At 44.2% G+C, this 13,569-nt stretch overlaps 1 protein-coding gene across 1 annotated transcript; it reads right to left on the reverse strand.

Moving 5' to 3' along the window:
- Nucleotides 1-693: 693 nt before the first annotated feature.
- On the reverse strand, nt 694-6,266 carry LOC144136645 (uncharacterized). The gene is made up of 3 exons (XM_077669155.1): nt 6,172-6,266; nt 4,728-6,095; nt 694-2,652 (listed from the first exon to the last, which is right to left on the reverse strand). Exons 2-3 carry the CDS (start codon nt 5,999-6,001, stop codon nt 1,707-1,709), a joined length of 2,220 nt encoding a protein of 739 aa, XP_077525281.1. The 5' UTR covers nt 6,002-6,095; nt 6,172-6,266; the 3' UTR covers nt 694-1,706.
- Between the last annotated feature and the right edge of the window lie 7,303 nt (nt 6,267-13,569).

Genomic DNA, 13,569 nt, shown 5'->3' on the forward strand with positions numbered 1-13,569 from the left:
TGATCTTATTGTTCTTTCTTCGTTTGCATGCACTGAACTAAAGGTACGAATGTGACAAATGGCGTAGCATCATGAAAATTGCTTGCGTTTAGCGTACATAAGCGTGCGTAGGGATATGGTATGCAGATGGCGTCGATTTCTACTCTTTTTCTGACCATATGTGTGCACTCCGCGAACAGACGATACGCAGATGGCTAGGCACATAGGAACACGTCTAATGCGCTCTCCTGATTGGCTACAGACGTCTCTGCCTTTGGTAGTGCTACAGGTTATTTATGGGATGGAGTATAGTGAGTGCCTACCTGCTTTTTGGAAAGAAATGTTCAGATGTTCATTATGACCATGCTCTGTAAAGCATGCTCAAACAATTACACATGCAAAGTGTCTCAGATCAGAGATGGGACTCTCAAGCATGCTTCAATCTCTCCTCCTATTACGTCTTTTTCCTACTCTCTCCACTACCCCTTTTATTTCTGCCAGCCACCACTCAGCTGCCCAACTTGAATCTAACAATGTCTGCAGCTGGCATTCTACTCTTCAAAAAAAAATAATAATCACTACCGTCACCATCACTATTGCAACATGCAGAGTGTAGTACAGCAAATAACTTATCCTTGAAAAGACAGGTAAAGTGGAAGGCACGATTCAACTCCCATTACTGAAGTATGCAAATGCTCATAACAGGCAGGATGTGCAAGAGTGAACTGATGAAATTTATTGGTGTCAGAGGCAGATTATGACATCAGTACAGCAACAAAAAAAGAGCCCAGCTCTTAGGCTGCAATGTCTGAAAAAAAAATATAATCTCTTGAAGAATTATTAACTACAGAAAACTCTCAAAGCACTTCCAAGATTTGACAAAATAAGCCCTGTACAAGAACCTGATTAAGCAAAGTGGAGGCTTGAAAATTTTCATTGTGAAATCAATGCAACTACTGGCCTCTGAACAAACAAAAGACCTTAGTACCATTTTTTTTTTCATTAAAATCAATACCGCAGCAGATTTAGCTGGCCAAATACTGGACTAAAAAATGAACTATTTATACAGCAACACACAAATAAAACAAACCTCTATCATATGATATAAAAACGCGAGTTATTTTGTACTTTCAATAACATATGTAATAGAATAGCACCACAAAGAACTGCTACTTTAAGAACGAACTAGTGAAAATTGCATGAAAGAAAAACAAGTTGTGAACAAAGAAGTGTGCAAATGATCAAACAGGTTGCATTCACTACTGCCACATCATCAGTACTGAAATCACAGCATTATGATACTTCATGCAAAGCACTGAACAATGCAGTCAGCATCATGGTTGCAACTAACTGGACATCAAAAGATAGGTAACGTTACACTATCACATATCACATACAAAGTGGCCAAAGCCACCTCGAGCTTCTAATGACAAGCAGTGCAATAAGAATTCAGTAAAATGCACAGCTACTGCACTGAATGCAAAGCCCAAGAACAAATAACGAAATATAATCGTATCGTGTCAAAGTGTTCGTTTCTTCAGATCACGAGTTCAATAGCTTCGATTCTGTGTGAAATGAGGTTCACAAAAATCGACATTACACTATTTCAAAAGGAATGAGAAGCTGGTTCATGAAGCACACATTAGGCTCTTCCAAAAAAGAATGAAAAGCAACACTGATACAAAGAATATCGAAGGCAGTGTTGTGCCACAAGGAACGCGAAGGAATTAATGTAGCAACACATCTGTAAGGTTCAAGTGCCGCACAATCGCACGCCAGCAGTCCCCATTGAGTTTCTCCACCTGTGTGCCATTTCCGGGATGGCATTTCAGAGAGTTCCGAATGACCCCAGTAATTACGAGATAATTGTCCTGCAGGAAATGCTCAGCCGAAGTAAGGGCTTGTAATGCTTCAGCTTCTGTCTTTCCAGTAACTTTAATCAAATGAGAAAGAAGGCATGGCTTCCCCCAGAAAAGCTCGAAGGCTTCTGCATACTGCCTATCTGCCCGGGGTAGGATGGCAAATTCAACTGCAAAGTTTAAAAAGCCCTTGTTCCTTCGCAGTGATTCCCAGACAAGGAAACTGCTTTGATCACAGAGCAAGTTGCGAAATAGACCGAATTCTACGATTCGCTTGTTCTGCCACAGACCTTTGGCAAACCACATCACAAATTCATCATAGAAACAAGTCATGGAGGAGAGAAAAAACTTAGTTGCTGTCTTGTTGTGAGCCAGGAAGTAGCAGATATCTTCTGCTGTTTTGTACTGTCCGATGGTTCTGATGCCAATCATCACCTCAATTATGCTCTTGTTACCTGCAAGGGCATGCAGAACATTGTGGACTATAGTTCCACTGTCGTTTTCAATATCTATGTCCAGGCATTTAATGGACCGATTGGCCTTCAGCATTTCAGAAAGAAGTGTGCCCCTCTTGCCAAGGTTCCCTTCAAAACGCGCTCTCAAAGTGTGAACGTGCTTGTTGCATGCGACTGCATCAAAAAGCAGCTGGAGGTCCTTCTCTGGAAGGTGCTGAACATCAGGCAGGCACAGCTCTTCAGGGAACTCTAAAGAGGAGGTCAGTGCAGCCAACAAGCCAGGCATATCAGCCGCAACCCAGGGTAGCTGCACACGGTCATAGCACTCACTCTCAACCAGCTGCTTCGCCAAGGATTTCCTAAAGAAAAAAATTTCAGGAGAAAATTTTAGGTTTCACATGCTTACCAAGAAGAGCGAAAGTTCTTACAGGAGATGGAATTCTTTCTGGCTCTCCAAATGCCTTCAGACACTACACATAATGACTATGTTCAACATGGAACCTGATGCCACGCGAACACCAAGCAAAGGTAGCTGAGACATTCCTTACATCACAGAAATGCGTCGATCTGTTATGCTCTTGTCACACGGGCATTTGCGATCCTGATCAACGTAACTAGATCAAACTCCCAGCAACGCTAAACAGCTAAATTTATTCCCGATTCAACCAAACCCCACTCGCTATGAGGCTAGTTCTGAAAATGAGATTTCTTTCAGTCTTGATCAAGGACGTTTGCTGCTGCCCTTGTGCACAGGAAACCTTCTGACACAAACTAATAAGAGTGGTCAAACTGCTAGGTTGCACATGATTTGAAGATTAGAAGACAAAAAAAAAAGTAAAAGACTGAAACCTGGGAAAATGGCGCATTTGAAAATTAAAAACAGCTCCACAAAATGCAGGAGATGATGTCGCTCCATTTCGTCCACTTTCTGTGCCCTTTTCTCTACTGCTACTTAAAATTTGACACCAAAAATATTGACAAAGTGCTTTTGCATTATTTGCACTTGATCAGAAACTCGATTTGTTTGCTACAACTTATGCCACAAGTGCATGCAGGGACTCCTGCATGCAGCAGGTCAAATGAATCAATCAGGATTGAGTGAAGCCATGTACCTGCATGCATGTAGAACACACTCAGAACATCAGTCAATATCACGCTCAGTCAGAACTGAAGTCCCCGTGTCAGAAAATGTATCAGCAATTCACTTCGTGAACAGATGGATAAGATTTTGCCAATGGTCTCACCGGCTTAAGTACAAGGGGAGCCTCCACAAATATCCTATTTACCAAAACGTAATGTCCTTTTTTTTTCTCCTCACAACAGAAGTGAAAGGTCACCCCTAATGTTATACCTGGATCACTTTTTCAGATTACATGCTAGCAAAAGGAAACTTCAAGTTGCAACTGTGGTTGTACTACAGTGAGCTAAATATGGTGCTAACTCGGTGAAAATGGGTTCTGCAGTGATAATCTCAAAGCTTAAAAAACAAAAATTGTGAAAGCCATGTGCATTATTTGAGTATTTTTTGCAGTTTTAGATAAAGAAATGAGTTTATGGTATTGGTACATTATCAAGAGTGCCATCCTAAATGTAATTAGCACTTTTACAGTTCCAGCCTTTTGCTAGCTTTGCCCCTTCTCTGAAAAAGCATTTCAGAAACAATAAGGAGGGGCAACAGAAAGCACCTTTTCATTATCTTTCCTTGTCATTTTCGTTGCACTTCTTCAAAAAGATGTATCGGCATCAGCTTGCTGAACTACTTACTGGTTTTAATCTCTACCCAAAAAACCCGTCTCTACAATTTTTGTTACTGCACGCCATAAAACGTGTACAAGAATTACTTTTCAATGAATTTCACACCTTTTAGCAAGGTGAAACCTAAGCCATCCAGCACTTTCATCCCTATTTTAAGATGGAATTTACATGTTTACAATATGCTACCAGTAGCCCGAGTCATTATGTTTTTAACTGCAAATTTTCAAGTGCAGTTCGAGGGGTGGCATGGGATATCAGCAAACTTGCACTGTGAAGACTGAAGAGTATTTTTCCCCAGGACAGTCGAAGTGCCATGTGCACACACCACAGCACAATTTGTTTGTGGGTACAACTGCAGTCTCTTTGCAGCACAATGCTGCCCTTGTATGCATTATGGACTTCACAAAGAAAAAAATGGTCACATATCAAAAGGCGCGACTCTCTGGACATCAAGGACCACGAAAGGTAAAGATACACACTGAGCAAAATGCAATCATTATGCCGAGTCTAACCGAAATGCCAAAACCAAAACGAAATTTAGGAAATGATGTATTTTAATAGTGCTGTTCTGCTGCTTGGCTTCCTTCCACCCTAGTTTCGCCAATTTTTGACAGTGGCAGCTGTCATCTAGTCACATACCAATCAGAAAAAGAAAGCAAAGCTGTAAAACTCTCCTTACCGTTCTTGTTTTGAAGCTTTGAAGTCTAAAAAAGTCAGCTTCTTTAAAGTCTTGTTTGTAGTGAGAACTTTGCAAAGCGCTGAAATTCCACTCATGGGCAACCGCTTGCCTGAGATGCGAAGATGCTGCAATGTCGTGTTTTCCACTAGAGCTTCTGCCAGCTGCTCCATGCTGGTGGAAGAAATGGCAATATCAATAAGATACAGATCACGAAGGCTGCAGTTTCTGCGCAGTGCTGATGTCAACGCTTGTGAACAGCTTGCATTAATCGTGCAATCCAAGACCCGCAGTTCTTTCAAGGTAGTGCTGACTTCCATGGCAGCAAATAAAGGTTCAGGTGTGCACCTTTTTTGTGCGATGGACATGGTCAGCGCTGTCAGTGATGTGTTGACCTTGACAGCGTCGGCTATGACTGAAATCTGCCTCTTATCTGCAATGGGATAGACGCTCAGCTCTTTCAGAGCAGTGGACGAACGCAAAAGTTGCGCCACTGAGACCATGCTTGGGAATCGCGAAAAGCTGTTCTTCAGGGAAAGCTTCAGCGATTCGCATTTGGTGAGACACTGCAAGGCGTAGTTTACGTTTCTGGGCAGCTTCGCTTTTCCGATCTTGACTGTCTTGAGGGTGCTGGAATTCTGCCGCAACAGCGTTTCCAATTCAGTTGCAAGCTTAAACTTGATTTTTGGGGTGCTGATCTTGAGTTTTTCAAGGCCACTGATTGCGTCGATCCCTTCCAGTGAGTAGACATGTCGAGTGCGGTCACCACTTATCGAATCCGATCCGAAATATGACATCGAGACTTTCAGGCAGCGCATATGGCGAACGGGCCCGCTTTCTGGCTGAGGGTGCAAATTGATAGGAAATGAGTCGTCCCAAGTATCGTAAGCAGACACGCTAAGCCCGTCGATGCACTTGTGATGCTCAAGAAGCCACGACAGTAAAAATGCGGCCTCGCGGGAAGTACTCCGTACCGACCTCTCGATGCCGCTGTCGGCATTTCGGATTGACTGCAGATGAAGCTTGCCTGGTTCGGGCTCGACGATTTCGATTGCGAGTTCATGCATCACTTTGTTCCACCCACTAAGTTCTGAGCTCAGCCAACACCGCTGCCCCGGTCCCAGCGCAGTGCAATCCCGTTCGAAGTCCAACAGACCCTTCCAAGTGTCTGTTGTCACTTCAGCGTCATTGTGGTCAGGAGGCAGGTCTTCGCAGATGCATTTCTCGGGTAACGGCTTTGAGGAATCGTCACGCAGCATACTATTAGACGCTGACATTTTCAAAGCTTCTGTAGGTCTTCAGTCAATCATTCAGCCCGTCGTCGCCACGCCGAAGTCGCACGTGCGTTTTGTCCGCGCAGAAGTTAAGGCGCTGAAACAAAAAGCGTGCGTTAAAACATTGAACCCAAACGATGTGAATCAAATAGCGGACACCACAAAAAACTTACGATGCACAGAAAACTCGTCGTCTCTGCAAAAAGCTCAGCTCGCCGCTGCAATACTGTCAAACCTGGCACCCTTCGTAGAAAACACCATTGTGCGCCGCGCGTTTTCATTTTTTTCTCTCTCCCCTTTCTTTACTGCCTGGCGCTGCCTCTGCTCAGTTTCGGTTTCGGTTCCGTCTTCATACCAGGAACAATAAAAATTTAACAGACCCCAGCGCGAATCATTTTTTTATTAAAATGCACTTAGTTGTTATAATGCGTAAATGCGCTTTCAAAAGTGCGAAATAAACAGCTGACGGAGCTGGATGCATCATACATGAGTCAGAGAAAATTTAAATAAAATTCTCTCGGCCTAACTTCTCGTTTCTCCGGGCTCAGATTTCGAACAGAGTTTGCATATTGTTGGTCAGTTATGATCTATATTACGTTTGGGTGGAGTACCTGCCTAATTAGGTCAGAATTTATCGGAAATCTCCATCGTCGGCGGCGACAGCGAACCAAAACTAGCCACCATACCAAAGGTCCTTTCGATTTGGCTGCACTTTCTGCACCAGTTCAAAGAATGCACCACTTTCGCATTCGTTTTGCCAGTGCAGCGCGCTCCCACTGCGCTTCCGTCTGCGTTAAGCGCCAGTCTAGTGCAGCACGAGTTCTTGTCTGGTTTGCACATGTTGCACTTTCCCGAGTGGAACTGCAGCAGTTGTGGCTGTTGTGCAGCAATATGGCGGCGCGCATGTGTAGGTTGGAGAAGCTATGAGAAGCGACGAAGATATGACAGTAGTTTCTATATGAAACGACAGTTCTTTCTTGAAAGGAGGAGGTGAAGAACTGCTCATGGCGTCATAACTATAAACCTAGGCGGTCAAGTCGAGCCTCATGGGCAGGATTTCAGCGCATATTCGTAAATCGTCTGCGTGTATACATGCTATGGCTTTTTTTCTATAAAACAACTATTTCTTGGGGCTGGCATGGCGACACTACCTTGGGATTTCCGGCTTGAAAAATTCTTAACGCGGTTCGGGATTTTGGCGCCCGTTGATGTCGGCGGCACACAGTTGGCTGCAATTTGGTAGTGACGCCAATTAAGGCTAGCAAACGACCAGGCTTGCACTCAGCCATTCGTTTTGGAGGCATGCCACTGCCAAGCTGCATTTGAACTGACGCTGCACGCTGGCAGTTCACCGCTGCGGAACTCCACGGAACTAGTGCAGCCAAGTCGAAGTCTTCAAAACAGCAGGCTTTCACAGCAATGATGCCGGTAGTGCCATCACGCACCCTCCGGACGAATGTGAACACTGAAAATGAAAATTGTTTTTTGAGGAAAGGAAATGACGCAGTAACTGTCTCGCTTATCTCGGTGGACACCCGAACCGCGCCGTAATGAAGGGATAAAGGAGGGAGTGAAAGAAGAGGTGCCGTAGTGGCGGGCTCCGGACCGTCTGCACAAATGTGGCGCCGGCGGAGCCACCCACCACATATAACGAGCTCAGACAAAAAAAAATGCCGCAATGGTTTGGAAGACTGATGTAACGAGCGTTAACTGTTTGGATTACTAAAATTGCATAATATGGGGTGGTGCTACTGACAGCAGACGACGAGGGAACAGCGGAGCCATGTGCGGTTGCGTGACATGTGCCAATGCTGCTCCATGGCAGGTGTCGGAGTAGCGGGACCGTAGCCAGCCGAGCGACGTACAACGGATGCATATATGGGTCAGACATTGAACTAGGGCGGCGCTTCGGGAACAGGAGGCGCCTGCGCAACCTGCCGCACTTCGTCCCTGACGACTTCTGTCGGCACTGCTAGGGGCCCAGGCGCTACCTGGGGCAGACGGAACCGTTGGAGTTCCTCCCGGACAACTGACTGAATCAGTTCGCGCAATGTGTCTGTACTGCCGCCTAGGCACGACGAAAAGGTTTCGGGCACAATGCTGTTGATGTCCCGATTGTACTGGCGGGCCCGTTGTTGGAGCGTCGTCTCCATGGTGGTCGCCTCGGTGAGATATTCCGCTACAGTGCGGGGTGGGCTGCGTGCGAGTCCTGCGAAGAGTTCCTGCTTAACCTCTCGCATCAGATGGCGAAGCTTCTTCTCCTCAGTCATGCTGGGATCGGCACGCTTGAATAGACGGGCCATGTCCTCGATGTACATGCGCACACTTTCGTGCGCTGGTTTCGGGAGTGCAGAGAAGCTTCAGCCTTCTCCCGGCGGTCGGCGTTGGGGAATGTAGCCAGGAGATTCTGGCAAAACGTCTCCCAGGTGGGAAGGGTAGTCTCGTGGTTTTCAAACCATGTCCGGGCAGATTCTTCCAGAGCAAAATATACGTTGTGGAGCTTGCATGCGCTCGTCGCTCCAACCGCTGTTGCGGGCGACCCGCTCGAAGGTCTCCAGCCAATCTTCAGCGTCTTCGAAAACGTCACCGTGAAAAGATGGCGGTGTTGGCGCGGTGGGTGGCAAAGGATCGGCGCCAAGAGCCGGGGGTCAGTGGCCATGGCAGTTGGACTCACCGGGCTAGGCTGGGTCGGCGCCGGGGACCCGGTGTCAGTGGCCATGTCAGTTAGACTCGGTGACCGAGGCTGCGTCGTTCTTTTAGGCGGGGGAAGAGACCCAAATACAGGCGACTCTCCGCGGATACGGTGGCTGGGTCGCTGGTGGACAGGTGCGAGGTCCGTTGTGATGCTGTGCGGAGTGCGGTAGTCGGGAAACGCTACCCCGTACCTCCACCAAATGTTACGAGCAATTCGAAGTAGAACCTCCGGAGTCGAGACGTAAAACTGTGGCGGTCCCTAAGAGGTCCGAGCGCGCGAGCGGGAGAGCAACATCTTCTTTCTCCACGGACGCAGGCGCTTTTTCTACTTCCACAGTGGCACGTATCACTATGAATAAGATTAAAGTGAGGTACACCAATGAAAATACGAATTGGACATCTTGGATTTATAACTGACGTCACCAATCAATCGTCAATTGAATATATTAGTGACATCACCAATCATTCACCATTTCGATATACTAATGACGTCACCAATCAGACACCATTTGGGTTGCTATATCGATTTACTATGGGGCCGCCATCTTGAATTCCTCGGACAGAAAATTTCACACTGAATTGAGGTGGTAGCAGACCTCAAGAAATCAAGAAACATGATGAGTAAGAGCCAACGCTCTTAAAAGTCTTATGAGCCCATATCGACTGGCCTTAATTACAAAAGGTGAAGTTAATCCTAATTGCCAAATTTGTGACAAAAACATGAACGCAGATGATGACCATATATTCTCTGGGTATGCGAGGGAAATCCACCCCCCAGAAAGCTCCTGCCATATATCCCTCAGCTGACAGCTGGGAAAATATCATACGCAGTGAAGACAAACAAGTACGAGCCAACATCGCAGATTGAACCCTCGAAGTTGCCCCTTCATGGAAGCCACCTGGGGCGGAAGAGGGCTAACGACGACCGGAAATCCTAATAGAGTTTATTCCTCCTCCGCCTCCTCCGGAATAATTTTGACCTCCTGGGGATCTTTAGCGTGCACTGATATCGCACAGCACATGGGCACCTTTTGCGTTTCGCCTCCATTAATAAGTTGTGGAGAAATGCATGAGAGATATATGCAAGGTGCAGAGAGGGGAGCAGTCACGTGCAGACCATGTTTCATGAGCCAAATTTTGGCACCGTAGTCGAGAAAGCACTTTAAAACCAAACGCGCTAGTGTTCCTGTATATATGGTCCCGCATACACAGAAACACTAAACCGTGCAACCGCTATCTCCCCCTTGCGTTTCACCGCAGACTCAAGTGTAACTAACTATAGGGTGCCTGGATGAGCGCTCACGTCTGCGCTGGCCACGGAGGCACGTGCAGTATAGCTAGGCCGTGCACTTTCCGCTGTTTATTAATGTGAAAGCATTATGTTCTCATGCGAGCAAAAAACCATCATCGGAAGTTGTCCGCAGATCGTATCGGCAAAACATGTGCACTCAGGAAGTGTTAGGTGTTTTTATTCTTTAATTTTTATTTTTTGTTACCTTCTTGGCTTGATCCGGTTTTTAGTACTGTTTATCTCCCGATACAAAGGGATAGCCAGTATCATCATCATCATCGGTACATGTGTTAGATTTAATTGTGTGATGACGGTGTGGTACGTAGCAACGCAAATGAATAAGCTGGTTATAATGAAGTGTAATGTGAAGAATGATGAGATTCATAAAGAAGTAATGACGTCATATAAGGGTCATGTGACAAGTGTCACGTGCACTAACTACAATTTGTGAAAATGAAAAAAGTGAGGACATCTAATGGTCATGTGATTATTGCCACCTGACAATTATGAATTGTCATGTGACAAAGTCACATGACAATGACACATGTCATTCAAGGATCATATGATAAGTGTCATGTGACAACGAACTTACAAAGGTTGCAACATGATTCATATGATAAGTGTCATGTGACAACGAACTTAGAAAAGTTCAAATGTCATTCAGTCACGTGACAGTGTCATGTTAAAAATAACTTAGAAAAGCTGCAATATCATTCAGTCACATGATAGTGTACAAACTGAGTGCTTAGTGGCACAAACGAAGCACCTAATCACCACAACAGCAGCAAGAACGCAATGCTTTCGCATTTCTCCAATGCAGCGGACTGTAGTGCTCTCAGTTAATTTTTTATGATGAAAATTGCCTGGAAATGTGCGAAAATAGTGCCTGTGCATAAAAATGGTCCCACTTCTAACATTGAAAATTATAGACCCATTTCCCTCATTAGCACGTGTTCCAAGTTACTCGAACATATTATGTACGCTCACTTATCAGCTTTTCTTGAGAGTAACAATCACCTATTTGTAAACCAGCATGGCTTCCGCAAGGGGCTTTCTACCATCACACAACTCACGGAAACTGTACATGATCTTTCCCAGTCAATTAATTCCCGCATGCAAACAGACATCGTAATTTTGGACTTTGCAAAGGCGTTTGATAAGGTTTCGCACCCTAAACTATTACTAAAAATCAGTGCCCTATTTAAAAATGAAACTATAAGTGGTTCAGGTCATATCTTTCGTCTAGAGTACAGTATGTTCAGGTTCAAGAGTATAAATCCAACATCATGCCAGTCGATTCCGGTGTTCCCCAGGGCAGCGTTCTGGGCCCTCTCTTGTTTTTGATCTTCATCAACGACTTGCCTGTTGGTTTGAGCGTTCCAGTTAGACTGTATGCAGATGACTGCATCGTTTATAAACAAATTAATACTCCAGAAGATTAGGCAGAACTCAATCAAAACTTGCAGAAAATACATGAATGGCGTAAGGTGTGGCAGATGGTATTAAATTCAAACAAAACAGTTTTTATGACCATTACAAGAAAGAAAACTGTCCTTGATTACAGTTACAGCATTAATGGTAGATTACTAACTAGAGTAAGTAATTTTAAATACCTTGGAGTAACACTCACATCTGACTTACGCTGGAATTCACACATAGATAATGTATGTACTAAGGCTTCCAAGGCACTCTGGAGCTTGAGACGCAATATGTGCAGTGCAACTCCTGAAATAAAAAGTCTGGTTTTCAAAAGCCTAGTTAGGCCTATCCTCGAATATGCAAAAGTTGTCTGGGACCCGTACACTGCTTCCAACTGTTCTAAGCTGGAAAGAATCCAGCGTCTCGGAGCAAGGTTTATATTTAATAGGTATCGTTATTCTGATTCTCCAACTTCTTTGTGTAAATCTGCTGATTTGCAAACACTTGACATTAGAACCAAATGCGACAGACTCAAGTTTCTTTTCCAGATCGCTAACCACTACTTGAAAATCGATCAAACAAAATACTTTGAAATTAAAACAGGGGAAACATCACGCCATCGTCACAGTTTGTACATCCCAATGCCGCCTGTCAGAAATGATTGCTTTAAATTTAGTTTTTTCCCGAGAGCCATTAAGGAATGGAATATGTTACCAAACTCCGTTGTCACGTCACAATCACTTAGCGAATTTTTAGATAAACTGCACAATGTTTTATGTTCTGCTTGATTTCTATGACAATGTTTTCGTTTTGTTCAAGTGGCAAACACAATTATGTATGAAATTTAGTGTTGATCTCAGTGTTTGTTTAATGTGTTCTTTTTCTGTTTCAAGTTTGATATCCACTCCTGTAATAGCCCGCCCAGGGCTGACAGTATGAATAAATGAAATGAAATGAAGCTTTTATAAATAGTTCAGCCATTTTTTAGTCCTTCATTTGGCCATGCAGATGGAATCTATATCCTCAGTCGTAATTAAAGAAAACCTATCCGTGCTCATATGCGAATCAGCGAGATCTGATATGGCCTCCCTCGCCTCTATCTTCCTGGTCGCACTTTACCTCTCCCTTTTAGAGTGGGATTTTCATCTCTCCACTTGCCACCTGCCACGGCTGGCAGGTGTCAATACAATGCAATACAGGTGTAGGATACAAATTTAATAAATTGCAGTAGTTAACAATGGGCCATAGCCATGGTTACTCCACTGACTACTCAAAAAATTAAATGGAAGCACCTTTCCAATGTTGGACTCTGTTGAACAAGCCAGAGGCATAAGAATTCTTGAGCTTATTATTTCATCTGGTGGTTGCTTCTTGTTTAGATAACAAAAAAGATTTTACTACTTTTTGTTGTGGAGGAATTCTGTGTGGCGAATCCTAGCTGAATGTGGGCGGAGATTCACTGCAGACTTCAGTTGTATGCGTGGTGGCATTTCATCATATATCTATCATGTTGGCCAGCAACATAACACTTCAGCTTTGTTCCTTCCCCTTGTTCCCTCCTTACATTATTTTCAACAATTTTCTTTTTTGGTGAATAGACAAAATGCAATTCAACACTTTTAATAAAACATCACATGAATCTCCCATATAGAAAGCACTATATATATACATACAGATATAACATAAAGCAACCCATTCGTAAACAAGCGAACTTTTACTCTCTTTGCAATACGTATGTCGTTGCTGCGATCCAGCACAGCAATTTTCTTGATCACAGCCGTGAAAGGTCTATACTAACTATAGACAAACAAAAGAGGAACTAGGTGCAGAACATGACTAAGAAACGGCAACCTTTGGCTGGAGCTACTCATGATGAGTTGTTTTAAAAAACATTGCTATGCATCAGTGAGGGAAAAAAATTTTTCATAAATATGAACCAGACAATAGATTTTGGCAGAAGCAATAGCCCATCATGAAGCCCTCCTAGAGTAGTATCTGCAAATGCTGTCTCCATTGGCACCAAACAGCACCTGTTGAAATATGGAAACAGGCACATGCACCCCATTTAAGACAAACTATGCAGAGTGTACCAAAACATCCCACAGGCAGGAAAATACAGCATGAAATAGGGCTGTGAGAAAAATGTTACAGTAGTTAAAAAAGCTCA

The sequence above is a fragment of the Amblyomma americanum genome, chromosome 6, assembly GCF_052857255.1.
Source record: "Amblyomma americanum isolate KBUSLIRL-KWMA chromosome 6, ASM5285725v1, whole genome shotgun sequence".
In the NCBI taxonomy this organism is placed as follows: domain Eukaryota; kingdom Metazoa; phylum Arthropoda; class Arachnida; order Ixodida; family Ixodidae; genus Amblyomma; species Amblyomma americanum.

Bases quoted from the DNA above. Each gene is read 5' to 3' on its own strand.
- LOC144136645 (XM_077669155.1), bottom strand. From the start codon at position 6,001: ATGTCAGCGTCTAATAGTATGCTGCGTGACGATTCCTCAAAGCCGTTA. The intron at 2,653-4,727 runs GTAAGGAGAGTT...TTTTTTCTTTAG, and splicing joins AAAGCTTCAAAACAAGAACG to GAAATCCTTGGCGAAGCAGC.